Source organism: Echinops telfairi, unplaced genomic scaffold (assembly GCF_000313985.2).
Source record: "Echinops telfairi isolate 266 unplaced genomic scaffold, ASM31398v2 ScPeMD7_29;HRSCAF=101, whole genome shotgun sequence".
Taxonomy (NCBI): Eukaryota; Metazoa; Chordata; class Mammalia; order Afrosoricida; family Tenrecidae; genus Echinops; species Echinops telfairi.
Window position 1 is genome coordinate 6,506,815 of NW_022103926.1, and position 13,273 is coordinate 6,520,087.

A 13,273-nucleotide genomic window follows, 5' to 3' on the forward strand; every position below is an offset into this window, starting at 1 on the left:
TTATACAATGTTAAGAATTCAGTTTTTTTTTTTTTTTTTTTTTAAGGCGACGGTTCTTTGTCTGCAGCACCTCTTCTCAGCCATGCTGGCTGGAAAGTCTCGTTGGTCCTTGCTCTCTCATCGATGTGTCCCATAGCCTCTGCCTCCTTGGGTCAGGATGCCCAACCACCACTCTACCTCACGGTCTGGGTGCTGCTCCTCTGCTGTGTCCTATTGTTTAGTGCCTCCGTGTCCTCTGGTGCCTCTGGCACCTCAGGCAGGGGTACGGCATCTACTCTGCTGGTAGTGTTCTTAATGGATATAGGATTCCTCTCCTCCTGATTCCAAGATGGCTCGCTGTTATACCTACCCGAATGGCAAAGCTTACCAATCACCGAGTGAGAATCCTCTAGATCAGTGGTTCTGAACCTGTGGGTTGCAACCCCTTTGGGGATCGACCAACCTTTGCACAGGGGTCGCCTAAGACCGTGGCAAAACACATAAATAGTTCACAATATATAATTACATATTGTTTTGTGATTAATCACTATGCTTTAATTAGGTTTAATGATGTTCAGTTTGTAACAATGAAAATACAGCCTGCATACTGTGATTCATCACAGTAGCAAACTGACAGTGATGAAGTAGCAACGAAAATAACTTTAAGGTTGGGGGTCACCACAACACGAGGAACATTAGCAAACAGAAGGGTCGCGGCATTAGCAAGGTTGAGAACCACCGCTCTAGATCTTATTTGTATGTTCCCACCTGATATTTTGGTAGGAATTACAAGGACTAGAAGACCCATATCTAGCAATTTCACTCCACTCCACCGCCCTGGTGTTATTCTTCCCCTTGTTGGTCTGGTTTTTGGCTGAAAATTGAGTCACGGGGATGAGCAGTTCTTGACCTGAGTGTGATTAAGTCTTGGTGTTTTCTGTCTGTCCATTAACACTGGTGTCTTCTATAGTTTTTAGTTTGTTCCAGGTTTGCTTTTTCCCCCCTCTCATTCTATCTAGGACCTTTCAAAGTAGTTGGTAGTGGTAGCTGGGTACTATTTAATTCTTCTGGTTTCAGGATCACAGAGTCTGAAGTGTGCATGCATATGAATTAGTTTCATCTAATTCATGAATGTTCATTTCTCTTCTTTCTTCCAGAGAGGGAGACAATAGTTGCTCCTTAGATGGTCACTCACAAGGTTTTAAGATCTCAGTTACGTACCAAAGTAGGATGGAAAACACTGTCTTTGTGGACTATGTTTTTGCAATTTTTACCTTAGTAGCTCCCGACTATGGTGTTGGGCCTCCAGACCCCAGGTGTTTGGTTCTAAGTTTGCAGGATTTTGACCCTTAATGTTCCAGCATATTCATGGATATAGCAAATCCTTTCTTTCCAGTTTCACGCAGGCTTGCTAAATTTGAATTTCAAAAGATGTGACTGGGTGGAGGGCTAGAGCCCATCTTGTGTCCTGATGCCAGTTGATCTTAGTGAAAGGGAGGGAAGGGTTCACTCAGTCATGTTAGGATTAGCCAATGGTTGATCTTCTATATTTTGTCTTCCTTTTTTTTCCTTCCATTTTTTATTTTACAAACATGAGTAACTGCACTATTTAATTCAAATAGGCTGTACTACAAAGCAGGTAGCCAGTGGATATGACTGTCTCACAATCAAATGTGGGGGTCCTGGTGGCAGACATTGGGCTGCTAACCACAGGGTCAGCAGTTTGAAACCACCAGCAGCATCACAGGAGAAAGGAAGTTTTCTACTCTCAGAAAGATTCGCTAGTCTCTGAAACCCACAGGGCGGTTCTTCTCCTTTCTACAGGTTGCTGTGAGTTGGAATCGACTTGATGGCAGTGGCCGGTGGCTTGTTTGTTTTTTATATGCGCATATAGAATAACTGCTCAGAGTAAACTTTATATTCAAATGCTACTGAGTTTTGATCATTTGTAACAGCTGTTATAAACATTCAGGTACCCTTTTTTTTTTTAAACTTTCTATTTTATTACTATTTCCTTAATATGTATGGTAGAAGGACTTGCTGTAGCTGACACACAGAATCTCGTGCTTGGAGGGGGCAAGAATTTGAGATTGGGGAAACCAGGGTAATAGGAAATGTTTCCTACAAACAATAATGATGAAGAGTTAACCAGTAGTTATTGGCGGGCAGTGCGGGTGGGGGGTGGCCAGGACTTGAGCAGGAAAAAAAAGTGTCAGAGCAGACCTGTAGATGTGATGACGTACAGTTATTTCAGGATGGTTGGAGTCACCTTGCAAGGCTAGAGATGAAGCTTTTCTGTGTCTTCCCTCAGTCTTGTTGTGTTTTAGAAACACAGTGCCAAGACTTTAGCTATTCAGCCAAATGGGAAAGCAGCCTCCCTATTGTGATTGGGAGGAAACGTGGCTTAGCTGTGGCTCCTCAGGATTTGAATTTAAGGACTTGGTCTAGCTCTCTGTACCTGTTTACTTCTGCTACTAAACTTTGTCTGAATCCCTCAAGCCTGGGCACAGTGCCTGGCAGCAAGATCTATTCTATGGATGAACAGGTTGGCCACACAGACCCTGGGGGAAACGGGCATTACTGCTTTTCATTATTGACAGCTTGGCATCCCCAGTGTGTGATCTGGGGTGTCTCTGAGGGATCAAAAAGTTACTAAGTAGCTGTAGGCCTCATCACAGATTTGCTAAGGAGAAGCTCCTCTCTGAGCAGTGATGACCTGCACATTGCCAGCCAGTTCCCTAAGTACTCCAAGTTAGGAAAGGCCTGCTGATTTGATTTTATCTGACTTTTAAAACTGATCTTTGATCATATCCCATTCCTCCCCTCTTCTTCAGTTCTCCATTACTGATAGTATCTAATTACCTCATCGCTCCTTAATTTATGTATGAAAAGGCTGAGAAATCCAGAGTCCTTTGGGAAGCTTCTTCCATTTCCCTTTCTCTCCTTTTAGAATGATAAAATCTCCCTTTTCTGTCTCTGCAAATTGAAATTGCTCTTGCAAATTCAAATCAACTTCCTTCCCAGGTTTGGTGGCCGTTCAGCTGTGTGGGTTAACTTGACTTGCTGTCAACAGACCAATCAATCTAGAAACCAGAATTCATTGATCCCGTGGACACTGCTTTCAGGACCAGCTGAGAAGTCTTTTGGATGTTTTCATTTTCTTATACACGATGGTGTAGACATCCAGTTGACTGACTCAAAGGGCCCCTATGTAGAACAGAACAAAGCACTGCTGGTCTTGCAACATCCTCACTATTGTTCCTATGTTTGAACCCGCTGTAGCCTCTGTATCAATCCATCTCTTCCTTTGTCAATGTTGCTTTATTTGTCCTTCTCTATGGACTAGTCCCTTCTGATGAACTCTCTCACCATACTTGTTTGGTTTTTTTTTGTATAAGAAAGTTTTATATACAATTTCTCAATTGAACATTGAGAAAGCATTCCAACCCAGGCCAGTCCAAGGCCATAAGTCTGATATGATCCTATCTGTCTGATACTAATCTATGAAGCCCTCTTCAGACTCACAAAACACATGCAATGAAGCCAAATGCAGGATGATCACCAGCCAGTGGGTAGAAAGTCTTTGGGTCCAGTGGCGTGGTAAACATCTCAGCGAGTAGGGGTTTTTCTGTGGCTTCTCCAGGTCCAGGGTTCTGGCTACATCAGGGTAGGTCCATGTGGCTTCTCCTCAGGGATGTCTCGCAGGAAGTCAGCCTTGTCAGTAGAGAGTCTCCAGGGAAGTGAAGGCGTCTCCCCATACTTTTTTTTTAAATCATTTTATTGGGGGCTTGTACAACTCTTATCACAATCCATATATCCATCCATCGTGTCAAGCACATTTGTACATATGTTGCCATCCTCATTTCTACTTGAGCTCTTGGCATCAGCTCCTCTTTTCCCCCCTCTCTCCATCCTCCCCCATGAACCCTTGATAATTTATAAATCATTATTGTTTTGTCGCCATACTTGTTCTTAAGGAGCATTCTGGTTATACTTTTTTGGAGACCTATTTGTTCTCCTGGCAGGCCATGGCATATTCCATACTATTCCTCAACATCAGAAATCAAAGGCATTAATTCTTCTTTGGTCTTCCTTCTTCAGCTCATTTTCCTACAAAATGAATATATCCATATTTTACAGAAGAAGTACATGGATACATTCATTTTGTAAAATGCTCAAACAACCGAGAACTATATAGAAAAGCGAAAGGCTTTCTTCTAATGTTCTTGCATTTCCACCCCACTACTGTTTGAGATGTATCTTTGAATGCATCTTTAAACTATGTACTCCCCCTAACTATGTACTTTCATACTAAGAAAAAAATTAAAAAGCAAACAAAACACTGCTATGAAACTGATTCCGATTCATGTACATCTTGTTTTTAAACTTAATGGTATCTACTTCAGTATCATTATCAAATATCAAGTAAATGACATTTCATCTTTTTTTTTCCAACTCACAGTATGCACCACACATTCTTCCTCCTCAAACTACATACTAATTGGTGGATTAATATTTCATAAGATCATTAAGATTTTTTCAACCTTATTAATAGTCGTTTTTAATCTAGCCTCCAAATGCTCAATGTCACAAGTACTAGTTCTCTAGGAATTAGTCATTCAACACTGCCTTAATGTACTCAACACACTTATCGTGAGCTCCCCAGGTGCCAAGCACCGTGCTGGGGTTGGAGACAAAAAAATAAAAGTTACATGAAAATAAGATTTAAAAGAGGTGACTGAAGGGAAAGCGGCATTTTCTTTCACTGAGCCGGAGAACCCGGCTGAAGACCGGTCTCTACAACAAGGAGGCCGCCTGGAGCGTCTCAGAGGATGTGAGACAGGAGCTGTAGGCCACAGAAACTGAGGTCGCCTTGCATCTCCGTTCGGGGTCTGGAAGGAGCGGGGAGGGGCGCGCAGTACGCACAGCCGGACGTCGGGCGCAGGCCTGGCGGGGGCGTGGCCGAGCCGCGCGCGACCCTCGGCGCTCTCGCAGAAGCCCGGACCGGAGCGGCCTCTCTGGCCCCAACTCTCGCGGGCTCTATGACACCGCACAGGCTCGCGGGATGGGCCCGGGTCGACTAGGGGGAGGAGCCTATTCCTTAATCTGAGTCTCGCGATGAGATTCTCGCGAGGTTGAGAAGTACCGCGCCTGCGCACTCTAGTGGCTCCTGGAGGCGGTGGCAGGCCGGCTCTCGTGTGTGAGGAAAGGGAGAGTGGGCCGCTGGCATTTCGCACCTAGGCGCTCGCCACGATGAGCAGCACCCTAGCTAAGATCGCGGAGATCGAAGCCGAGGTAATAGGCGCAGCCGGCGCTGCACTCCCTGTCCTGGCGTCCTTTTATCGGTGGCGTGGCACCTCCCTGGTGTTCCGATAGCCCCGTCAGCGCGGGCCCCAGTACTCTTCCATCCTGGATTTCCAAACGCCAGCCCCTTTCAGCCCGGGCCCGCGTTCCCACCTGCTGTCAGCCTCGATTCTTATCCTTCAGCTCCCTTCATGCTCGTTCCCCCGACCGGGAGTCCACGCAACCTGGGCCTCCCCGCGTTCCGCGCTCCCAATCTTGAGACCCTTAATCTGTGTCCCCTTTTAATATAAGCCTGCGTCCCGACGTCATTCTCTCTACGAGGTTCGGTTCCCTTGCCTCTACGCCCACCCGCCCTCGGGCTGCAGGACCCCTCCTCTTCCCCTGTCCCGTTCCCTTGATCCTCTGCCTCCCGAGTATTGCTCCCGAGGATGAAAGTAGGGAAATAAGTAACAGTTGATTCTTCCCCGTTTATTCTGTGATTCTATTGCTGGGGGGGGGGCGCTCAGAGTAGCCCTAGTGGTGCCGTGGTTAAAGCACCAGACGTCAAACCCCAAAAGGTCGGCAGTTCCTACCCACAGGAGAAAGGGGATCTGTTTCAGTAAAGATTGTTGTTTTTAAGTGCCATCTGGTGGCATAATGGTTATGCATTGGGCTGCTAGCCGGAAGGTCAGCAGTTTGAAACCACCAGCCCCTCTGTGAGAGAAAGATGAGGCTTCCTACTTTCTTAAAGCGTTACCGCGTTGGAAACACAGAAGGGCAATTCTGCCCTTTCTTCTCTTTTCCTAATGAGTGGCCATGAGTGGGAATCGACTCGATAGCACTGAGTTTTGGTTTTGTGGTTGTTGGGTGCCATCCGGCCAGTTCTGATTCATAGCGACCCTGTGTGCAACAGGAGGGAACACTGCTGGATCCTGCACCATCCTCACAATTGTTGTGTTTGAGCCCATTGTTGTAGCCACTGTGTCCCTCCATCTCATCAAGGATCTTCTTTTGGTTTCAATTCATCGTGACCCTGTGTACAGCAGAGGTAAACACTGCTTGGTTCTATGCTCTGAGCCTATTATTACAGCCATTGTATCAATCCATTTCCTTGAGGATCTTCCTCTCTTTGAAGAACCCTCCACTTGTTATCAGGATGTGAGACCAATACTTAGCAGTGAACCTGGCTCACATTTGGTAAAGTCAGTAAAGATAACAGCCTTGCAAATCTCAGATCTCATTAGACATTTGGAATTGGTGACTATGAGGGCCCATTGAGGTCCAAGCAGTAGAAAAAGCACAGCTCCTGGGTTTTAGTGTATTTTGTGGCATGGCCTAGGTCAAGTCTTCCAGCCACTGTTGCTTGCTTGGTAATAAGAGGAATGAGCTGGGTGATGGAAAGAGAATTCCTACTTCTTAAGTCAGTAAAATAGGTATACTGACATTAGTAAGATGCAGAGAGGGGGTGCTTGACACAATTGATATATGTATGGATTGTGATAAGAGTTGTCTGAGCCCCCAGTAAAATGATTAAGAAAAAAAAAGTTACAGAGAGGGGAAAGAAGTCATTCATGGCTAAGGGAGCATTTGTTCCAGATTTTTTATTTTGCCTGTGGAAACTGCTTCTGACTGTGATTCCTCTCCTAGATGGCTCGAACTCAACGGAACAAGGCCACAGCACACCACCTAGGGCTGCTCAAGGCACGTCTGGCTAAGCTTCGCAGAGAACTCATTACTCCAAAAGGTGGTGGCGGCGGGGGGCCAGGAGAAGGTTTGTGTGACTCTTCAGGTCTTTTTCTCTTTTCATGTATTTATTTTGAATATCTAGTCTTTCTATGAAAAAATACCGATCTGTAGTTTAAATGGGAGAAAGACGGGGCTCTACTCCCATAAATAGTGACTGTCTCAGAAACTCATTGGATAGTTCTACTCTGGCACTGTGAGTTGGCATCGATTAGATGGCAGTGAGTTTAGTGTTGCGTTGGAAGTTTCAACAGGAGCCTTGGTAGCACAGTTGGTTAATAATTGGGCTGCTACTCGATAGGCTGGCAGTTCAAAGCCAGTAGCGTTCTGCCCAAGAAAGGAGAGGTAGTCCGAGTCTTGTATTCTGCTTTGTAAGCTCATCACTATGAGCTGAAATCAACTGGACGGCAGTGTGTTGGTTGGTTGGTAGTTTTAAAATACACTGCGCTTACATCAGGAGCACGTATACTAAACTTAGAACAGTACAGAGAAGACTAGTATGGCCCCTGTGCAAGAAACGTGTTTTAAAAACTATCCAGAGCTATTGTTTCTCCCCACACCCTTCATCCTCTAGCATGTCCCTGAAGAATCCTTTGCTCCTTAATTTCATGTCAAAGTGGCAGTCCAGGCATCCTCAGGAGCGTCAAATATGTTCCTATTGAATGCTCCTTGAGTTTTAGAAAGAAAATGAAGGTTGAAGGGCCAAGATACAGGATGTTAATGGTTGTTATAGGATGGTTACGGTAAGGTTTCCTAATGAAATTCTTACAGGACAGCCCTTGCTACCCTTGAACAATGAGCAGGTGCATTCCTTTGTGTAATTTGAAGTTGGCCTTTTTATCGCTAATGCAGTGTTCTCTCTTTTTTAAAAAACTTCTTCATAAGATGTCCCTGGGATTTTCCTGGGTCCTTTAAGAAAACCTGACAAAATTAAGATTCTTTAGAATCCCCCAAACACTGTCACCATCATCTTCTGACCTGAACACTGCCTTGAATTGAACTGACACAGTAGATTCCGTCAGAAGCCACTGTTTTGATTAGTCCTTTTTCGGTTGGTTTGTTTTGAAGCAGACACCCTAAGGGAATCACACAAGGGTATTGCAGAGAGAACTTGTTCGCAGCCATGGTTACACACATTTTGTTTGGGATAGCCTGTGAGTGTAGGAGCTGGGACTTCAATCGCAGTGCTTTTTGACTTACCCTCAGACACCCCATGCAACAGGAGAGGCAAGTAGGGCAATCGATGCCAAGAAAAAATGAAGGAAGAAAGAATAAGTTGAAGCCAACAGAGAGAAGGTTATTAGAACCAAAAGGAGAAAGGTCTGTGTACTTGCCCCCATTTTGCATTGAACTTGTTTGCAGCCACTGTAGACAAGAGGAAGACAATCCATTCTATAGTTTTCAGGGTTTCACAGGCAAAAAGGCTGATTTTCTTTTTTTAAAAATTTAGATTCATCATTTGGGCCTTAAGTGTTGTTGATACTTGAAAGCTATATAACCATTCCAAGAGGAAGTGGAATAAAAGTTCTGCCTAACACCGCAGTGAATGCTTTACATTGCTGCACAGGCAATTTTGTGTGCTTTAACCTCTTTAGAGGCAGACTAGAAAGTTTGACAGAGAGGGCCTAGAAGGGTAGGCAACTAAAGTGTGAATTTATTAAATAGTGCTCCAGAAATAACTCTTCCTCGTTTTAACCTTTATTGGCGTTTTAGGTTTTGATGTGGCCAAGACAGGTGATGCGCGGATTGGGTTTGTCGGTTTTCCATCTGTGGGGAAGTCAACGCTGCTCAGTAATCTGGCAGGGGTGTATTCTGAGGTGGCAGCCTACGAGTTCACTACTCTGACCACTGTGCCTGGTGTCATCAGATATAAAGGTGCCAAGATACAGGTGAGTCAGGCCAGCAGGCCAGGAGTTTTAATTTGTTTAAGAAGTGCTTATTAGGACTTCACTGTATGTCTGACCTGATGAGGGCGTGGAGCCACTGGGCTCCTCATGCACTGCGGGTGGGGCTATAAACTGGTACAACCACTGAGAAATGGTTTGACATGTCCCTAAAAAGTTAGAACTAGGAATATCACTATGACCCAGCCTCTCTTTGGTATATATCCTGGAGAAGGACAAGCCATGGACACCCATTTCGTCACAGCACCACTCACAATAGCGAAAAGATGGTGACACCCTAAATATCCCCAGTGGAAGAAAGGATAAGCAAACTATGTATTTACACAAAATAGGATATTACATAATGTTGAAGAGTAGCACTATGAAAAATCTAGAAACATAACAAGGATGAACCTGCAGGATGCTATGCTGGGTGAAATGAAGCAATTACAAAGGGACAGATAATATTGTATGAGATAACAATTGTAAAAAGTAAAGAAAAGGTTTTCATACTAAGAAAAATAGCCTTCGATAGTTACTAAGGGTGAGACGGGAACAGAGACAAGTCAGTGGCTATGAGACAGGCATGTGTTGAATTGGATGAAAAGAAAGGCAATATACAATAAGGGAGATCAGGCAAAAATGATGGAGGCAGGGAAAGACAAGAGAGGAGTAGCCAAGTTAAAAGGAACAGAGGTGAATACTATTATATGATGTGATGGAAGAGTGGGGATATACCCACAAATATATGTAGATCTGACAGGATATTTGTACATGGGTATTTCCCTTTGCTGCAAATATATATTCTGAATGTGTATTCATATTCAAATTTTTCAAAATACTGTCCATCCAGTCTGCAGGCCAGTCATTGCCTATGTGGTACCTAAACCTCTTTAGGGCACCGCTGGAAGATACTGGTTGTGGTTCAGCTAGTATTTGAGCACCTTCAGACACAGGAATTCATTACCTCAAGGAGTGCCCTTCCACTTTTAGGCAGTGTTAGTCTTCCCACATTCCATGAAGGTTCAACTGAGGAGGACTTACAGCACTTGGGGATAAAGATCTAGGACTGCAGCCTTCAGTATGGACTATGAGAGAAGACTAAAACTCACAACTGCACCAGTGAGTGGGTAACATACATGGAGAAAAGGTTGGCGCTGTTAAGGATTTTGTCTTGCTTGTATCCACAATCAATGCTTATGGAAGCAGCAGTCAAGAGATCAGGGAAATTTTCAATTCATTAAAAAAACTATTTAATGTTTCACTTATGTTTTGCTGTTGGTATATAATTTAACTTCAGTGATACTGGCTTACACAATTCTGTTTTCTCCAACTGCAAGCAATATCAAAACAAATAGCTCTAGCATTCACACATTATGACTTTAGTTTTCTGCCATGTTTTGCCCCTAAAAATGCCCCATGAATGTCTATTGCCAATGCAATTTGTCCTTTGAGCGCTTTCTTCTCAGGTGTAGTCTCAGTGGTGGCACTGCTAACACATCTTTTTCCTTTTATCCTCTCCTGAGGTGTAACTTTAAAGTCTTGGCCTGGAAGAAGAAAGGTGGCCGTGCAATGGCTTTAGAATCGGCATGAATCTCTGCTCTGGCTTCTCAGTCTGTGCCTTTTATACGGAAAGAGCAATGATGATTTCATCGTCACACTTCAAGCTAATTCTGTCCTCTCAGTCCTAGTGACCCAGCCCAAATGGTAGGCTTGTTTGCAGAGCATTGGGGGTTAATATTGTAGTTATTCCTTGCCCTGAGTTTCCTTTCAGAGCATGACAGCCAGGCCTGGCCTGGCCCAGGGGGTCAAGATGCCTCTGATCTTTGCACGGGATTGCTCTTGGAGTTCCACTTGGGCTCATGTTATGAGAGTTCTTTTGTTCATTTTTAATTGGATTTTCTTTTTGAGGCTTTGAAGTCTTCTATATTTTAGAAATGAATCCCTTGTTTGATAATGCCAACTTTTCCCACACTTCGGGTTCTCTTTTTATTTTTCTTACTGAAAAGTTTAGATGCACGAACGTGTCTAATTGTTATGAAGTCCGCATCATTTGTCTTCTGGTGTTTGTTGTCACTTGTCTGACAGTGTATGCCATTTATTAAGGCCCTTGGATTATCTCTATGTTTTCATCGATGATCTTTATGGTTTAGGTTTTACACTTAGGTCTTTGGTCCATCTTGAGTTTGTTTTTGTGTATGGTGTGAAATACGGGTCCTGCTTCATTTTTCTACAAGTTGCTATCCAGTTTTGCCATTTGTCCCGCGATCTCTTTCCCACTTAATAGCCATTTGGCAAAGATCAGCTGTGCGTAGGTGGATGGATTTCCTTCTGGCTTCTCAGTCCTGTCCACTGGTCTTTGTGTCTGTTCTGACTTCTGTGCATAAGTAGGTTTTTAGTTCAGGAAGTGAGAGGCTTCCTACTTTGTTCTTCTTTACTGGTGCTCTGCTTATCCCAGGCAGTTATTTTCAGTTGAGGATACGTACGCATCAGTTTCTAGTATAATATTTTGAAGTACAGCTCAGTGGCCTTCCAAATTAGAATCTACAGATGTGAGGCTCAGCTGTGTTGTTGCTGTTAGATATTGTCAAGTCCTTCTGACTCATAGCAACCCTGTAGACCAGGGTTCTCAGCCTTCCTAAGGCCGTGGCCCTTTCATGCAGTTCCTCACGTGGTGGTGACCCCCCAACCTAAAATTATTTTCGTTGCTAATTCATCACTGTCATTTTGCTACTGTGATGAATTGGGCGACCCTGTGAAAGGGTCCTTCGACCCCCAAAGGGGTCATGACCCACAGATTGAGAACCGCTGCTGTGTGCGATAGAACGAAACTCGGTCCTGTGCCATTCTTGCAGTTGTTCGTATGTTTGAGCCCATTGATGCAGCCACTGTGTCAACCCAACTGGTTGAAGGTCTTCCTCTCTTTCCCTGCCCTTCCACTTTACTAAGCATGATGTCCTTCTCCGGGGACTGGTCTGCTGCCAGCATTTCCAAAGTAAATGAGACCAAGTCTCACCATCCTCGCGTCTAAGGAGCATTCTAGCTGTACAGCTGCCAAGATAGATTTCTTTGTTCATTTGGTAGTCCACACTACTTTCATTATCTTTGCCAGCACCGTAATTAAATGTATCCATTTTCCTTCCATCTTCCTCATTCAATGTATGATTTTCACATGCGTATAAGAAAATTCAAAGTATCATGGCTTATGTCAGGCGTTCTTTACTCCTGTAAGTGAGATACTTGCTTTCCAACAGTGAATGAGTTCTTGCCCAGCAGACGTCCCCAGTACAGTATGTCATTGGATCTCTTGACTGCTGCTTCCATGAGCATTGATTGTGGATCCAAGCAAGATGAAATAAATCCCTGACAACTTCAGACTTTTTTTCGCTTACCGTGATGTTACTTACTGGTCCCGTTGGGAAGATCTTGGATTTCTTCACATTGCATTATAACCCAGAGTGAAAGCTGTGCTCCTAAATTTTCATCAGCAAAGCTTCAGTCCTCGTTTTCAGAAAGCAAGGGTGTTTGGTCTGTCTATGTCAGGTTGTTAATAAACCGTCGTCCAATCCTGAGGCCACATTCTTCTTCAGATAATCTGCCTTCTCGTGATGTGCTCAGCATACAGATTGAACCAGTATGGTACAACGTCATAGCACCTTTCCTGATTTTAAACTATGAATGTGCCCTTTTCTATCTGCATAACTGCCTCTTGATCCATGTGTTACTATTGTATGAGCACAGCATAATGTTCTATGATTCCCATTCTTCTCAAGGCTATCCATAGTTTGTTATGGCCTATACAGTCAAATCCCCAAGCATAGTCAATAAAACTCAAGTAGGCATCTTTCTGGTCTTCTCTGCTTTATGTCAAGATTTATCTGACATCAGCAAGGATATTCCTTGTTCCATGTCTTCTTCTGAATCTGGCCTGAACTTCTGGCAGCTCCTTGTCAATGTACTGCTGCAACTGTTGGGTGATTTTCAGTAAACTTTATGTACATGTGATATCAGTGATGATGTTCTATAGTTTGGGCATTCTGTTGATCACCTTCTTTGGAGTAGTGGATCTTCCAGTGAGTTGACCAAGTAGCTGTCTTCCAAATTTCCTGGCATAGACAAGTGAGTGCTTTCAGTGTTACATCAGCTCATTTGAAACATTTCAGTTGATACTCTATCAATTCCCAGAGACTTATGTTTAGCTAATGCAAAGTTCAGTGCAACTTGAACTTCTGTTTTGGTCCTATTGGTTATTACTCATGTGATGCCTCTTGAAATGGTTGAATGTTGACTAGTTCCTTATGGTACAGTGACTCTCTGTATACTTTTTCCATATTCTTTTGATGCTTTCTGCATCTTTCAATATTCTGCCCATAGAATCTTTCTTT

General features: G+C 43.8%; 1 protein-coding gene and 1 non-coding gene across 2 annotated transcripts in view; both read left to right on the top strand.

The window, feature by feature from the left end:
- The first annotated feature begins 5,155 nt into the window (after nucleotides 1–5,155).
- Nucleotides 5,156–13,273, top strand: part of DRG1 (developmentally regulated GTP binding protein 1) — a 24,393-nt gene continuing 16,275 nt past the window's right edge. The window contains exons 1-3 of the mRNA XM_045289560.1: nucleotides 5,156–5,274; nucleotides 6,910–7,033; nucleotides 8,719–8,894. Coding sequence (XP_045145495.1) covers nucleotides 5,233–5,274; nucleotides 6,910–7,033; nucleotides 8,719–8,894 — 342 coding nt within the window. The 5' untranslated portion in view covers nucleotides 5,156–5,232. The remainder of the gene's footprint in view (nucleotides 5,275–6,909; nucleotides 7,034–8,718; nucleotides 8,895–13,273) is intronic.
- LOC115869505 lies at nucleotides 7,450–7,555 on the top strand. The gene has a single exon (XR_004046220.1). It is a non-coding gene; the product is annotated as a U6 spliceosomal RNA (small nuclear RNA).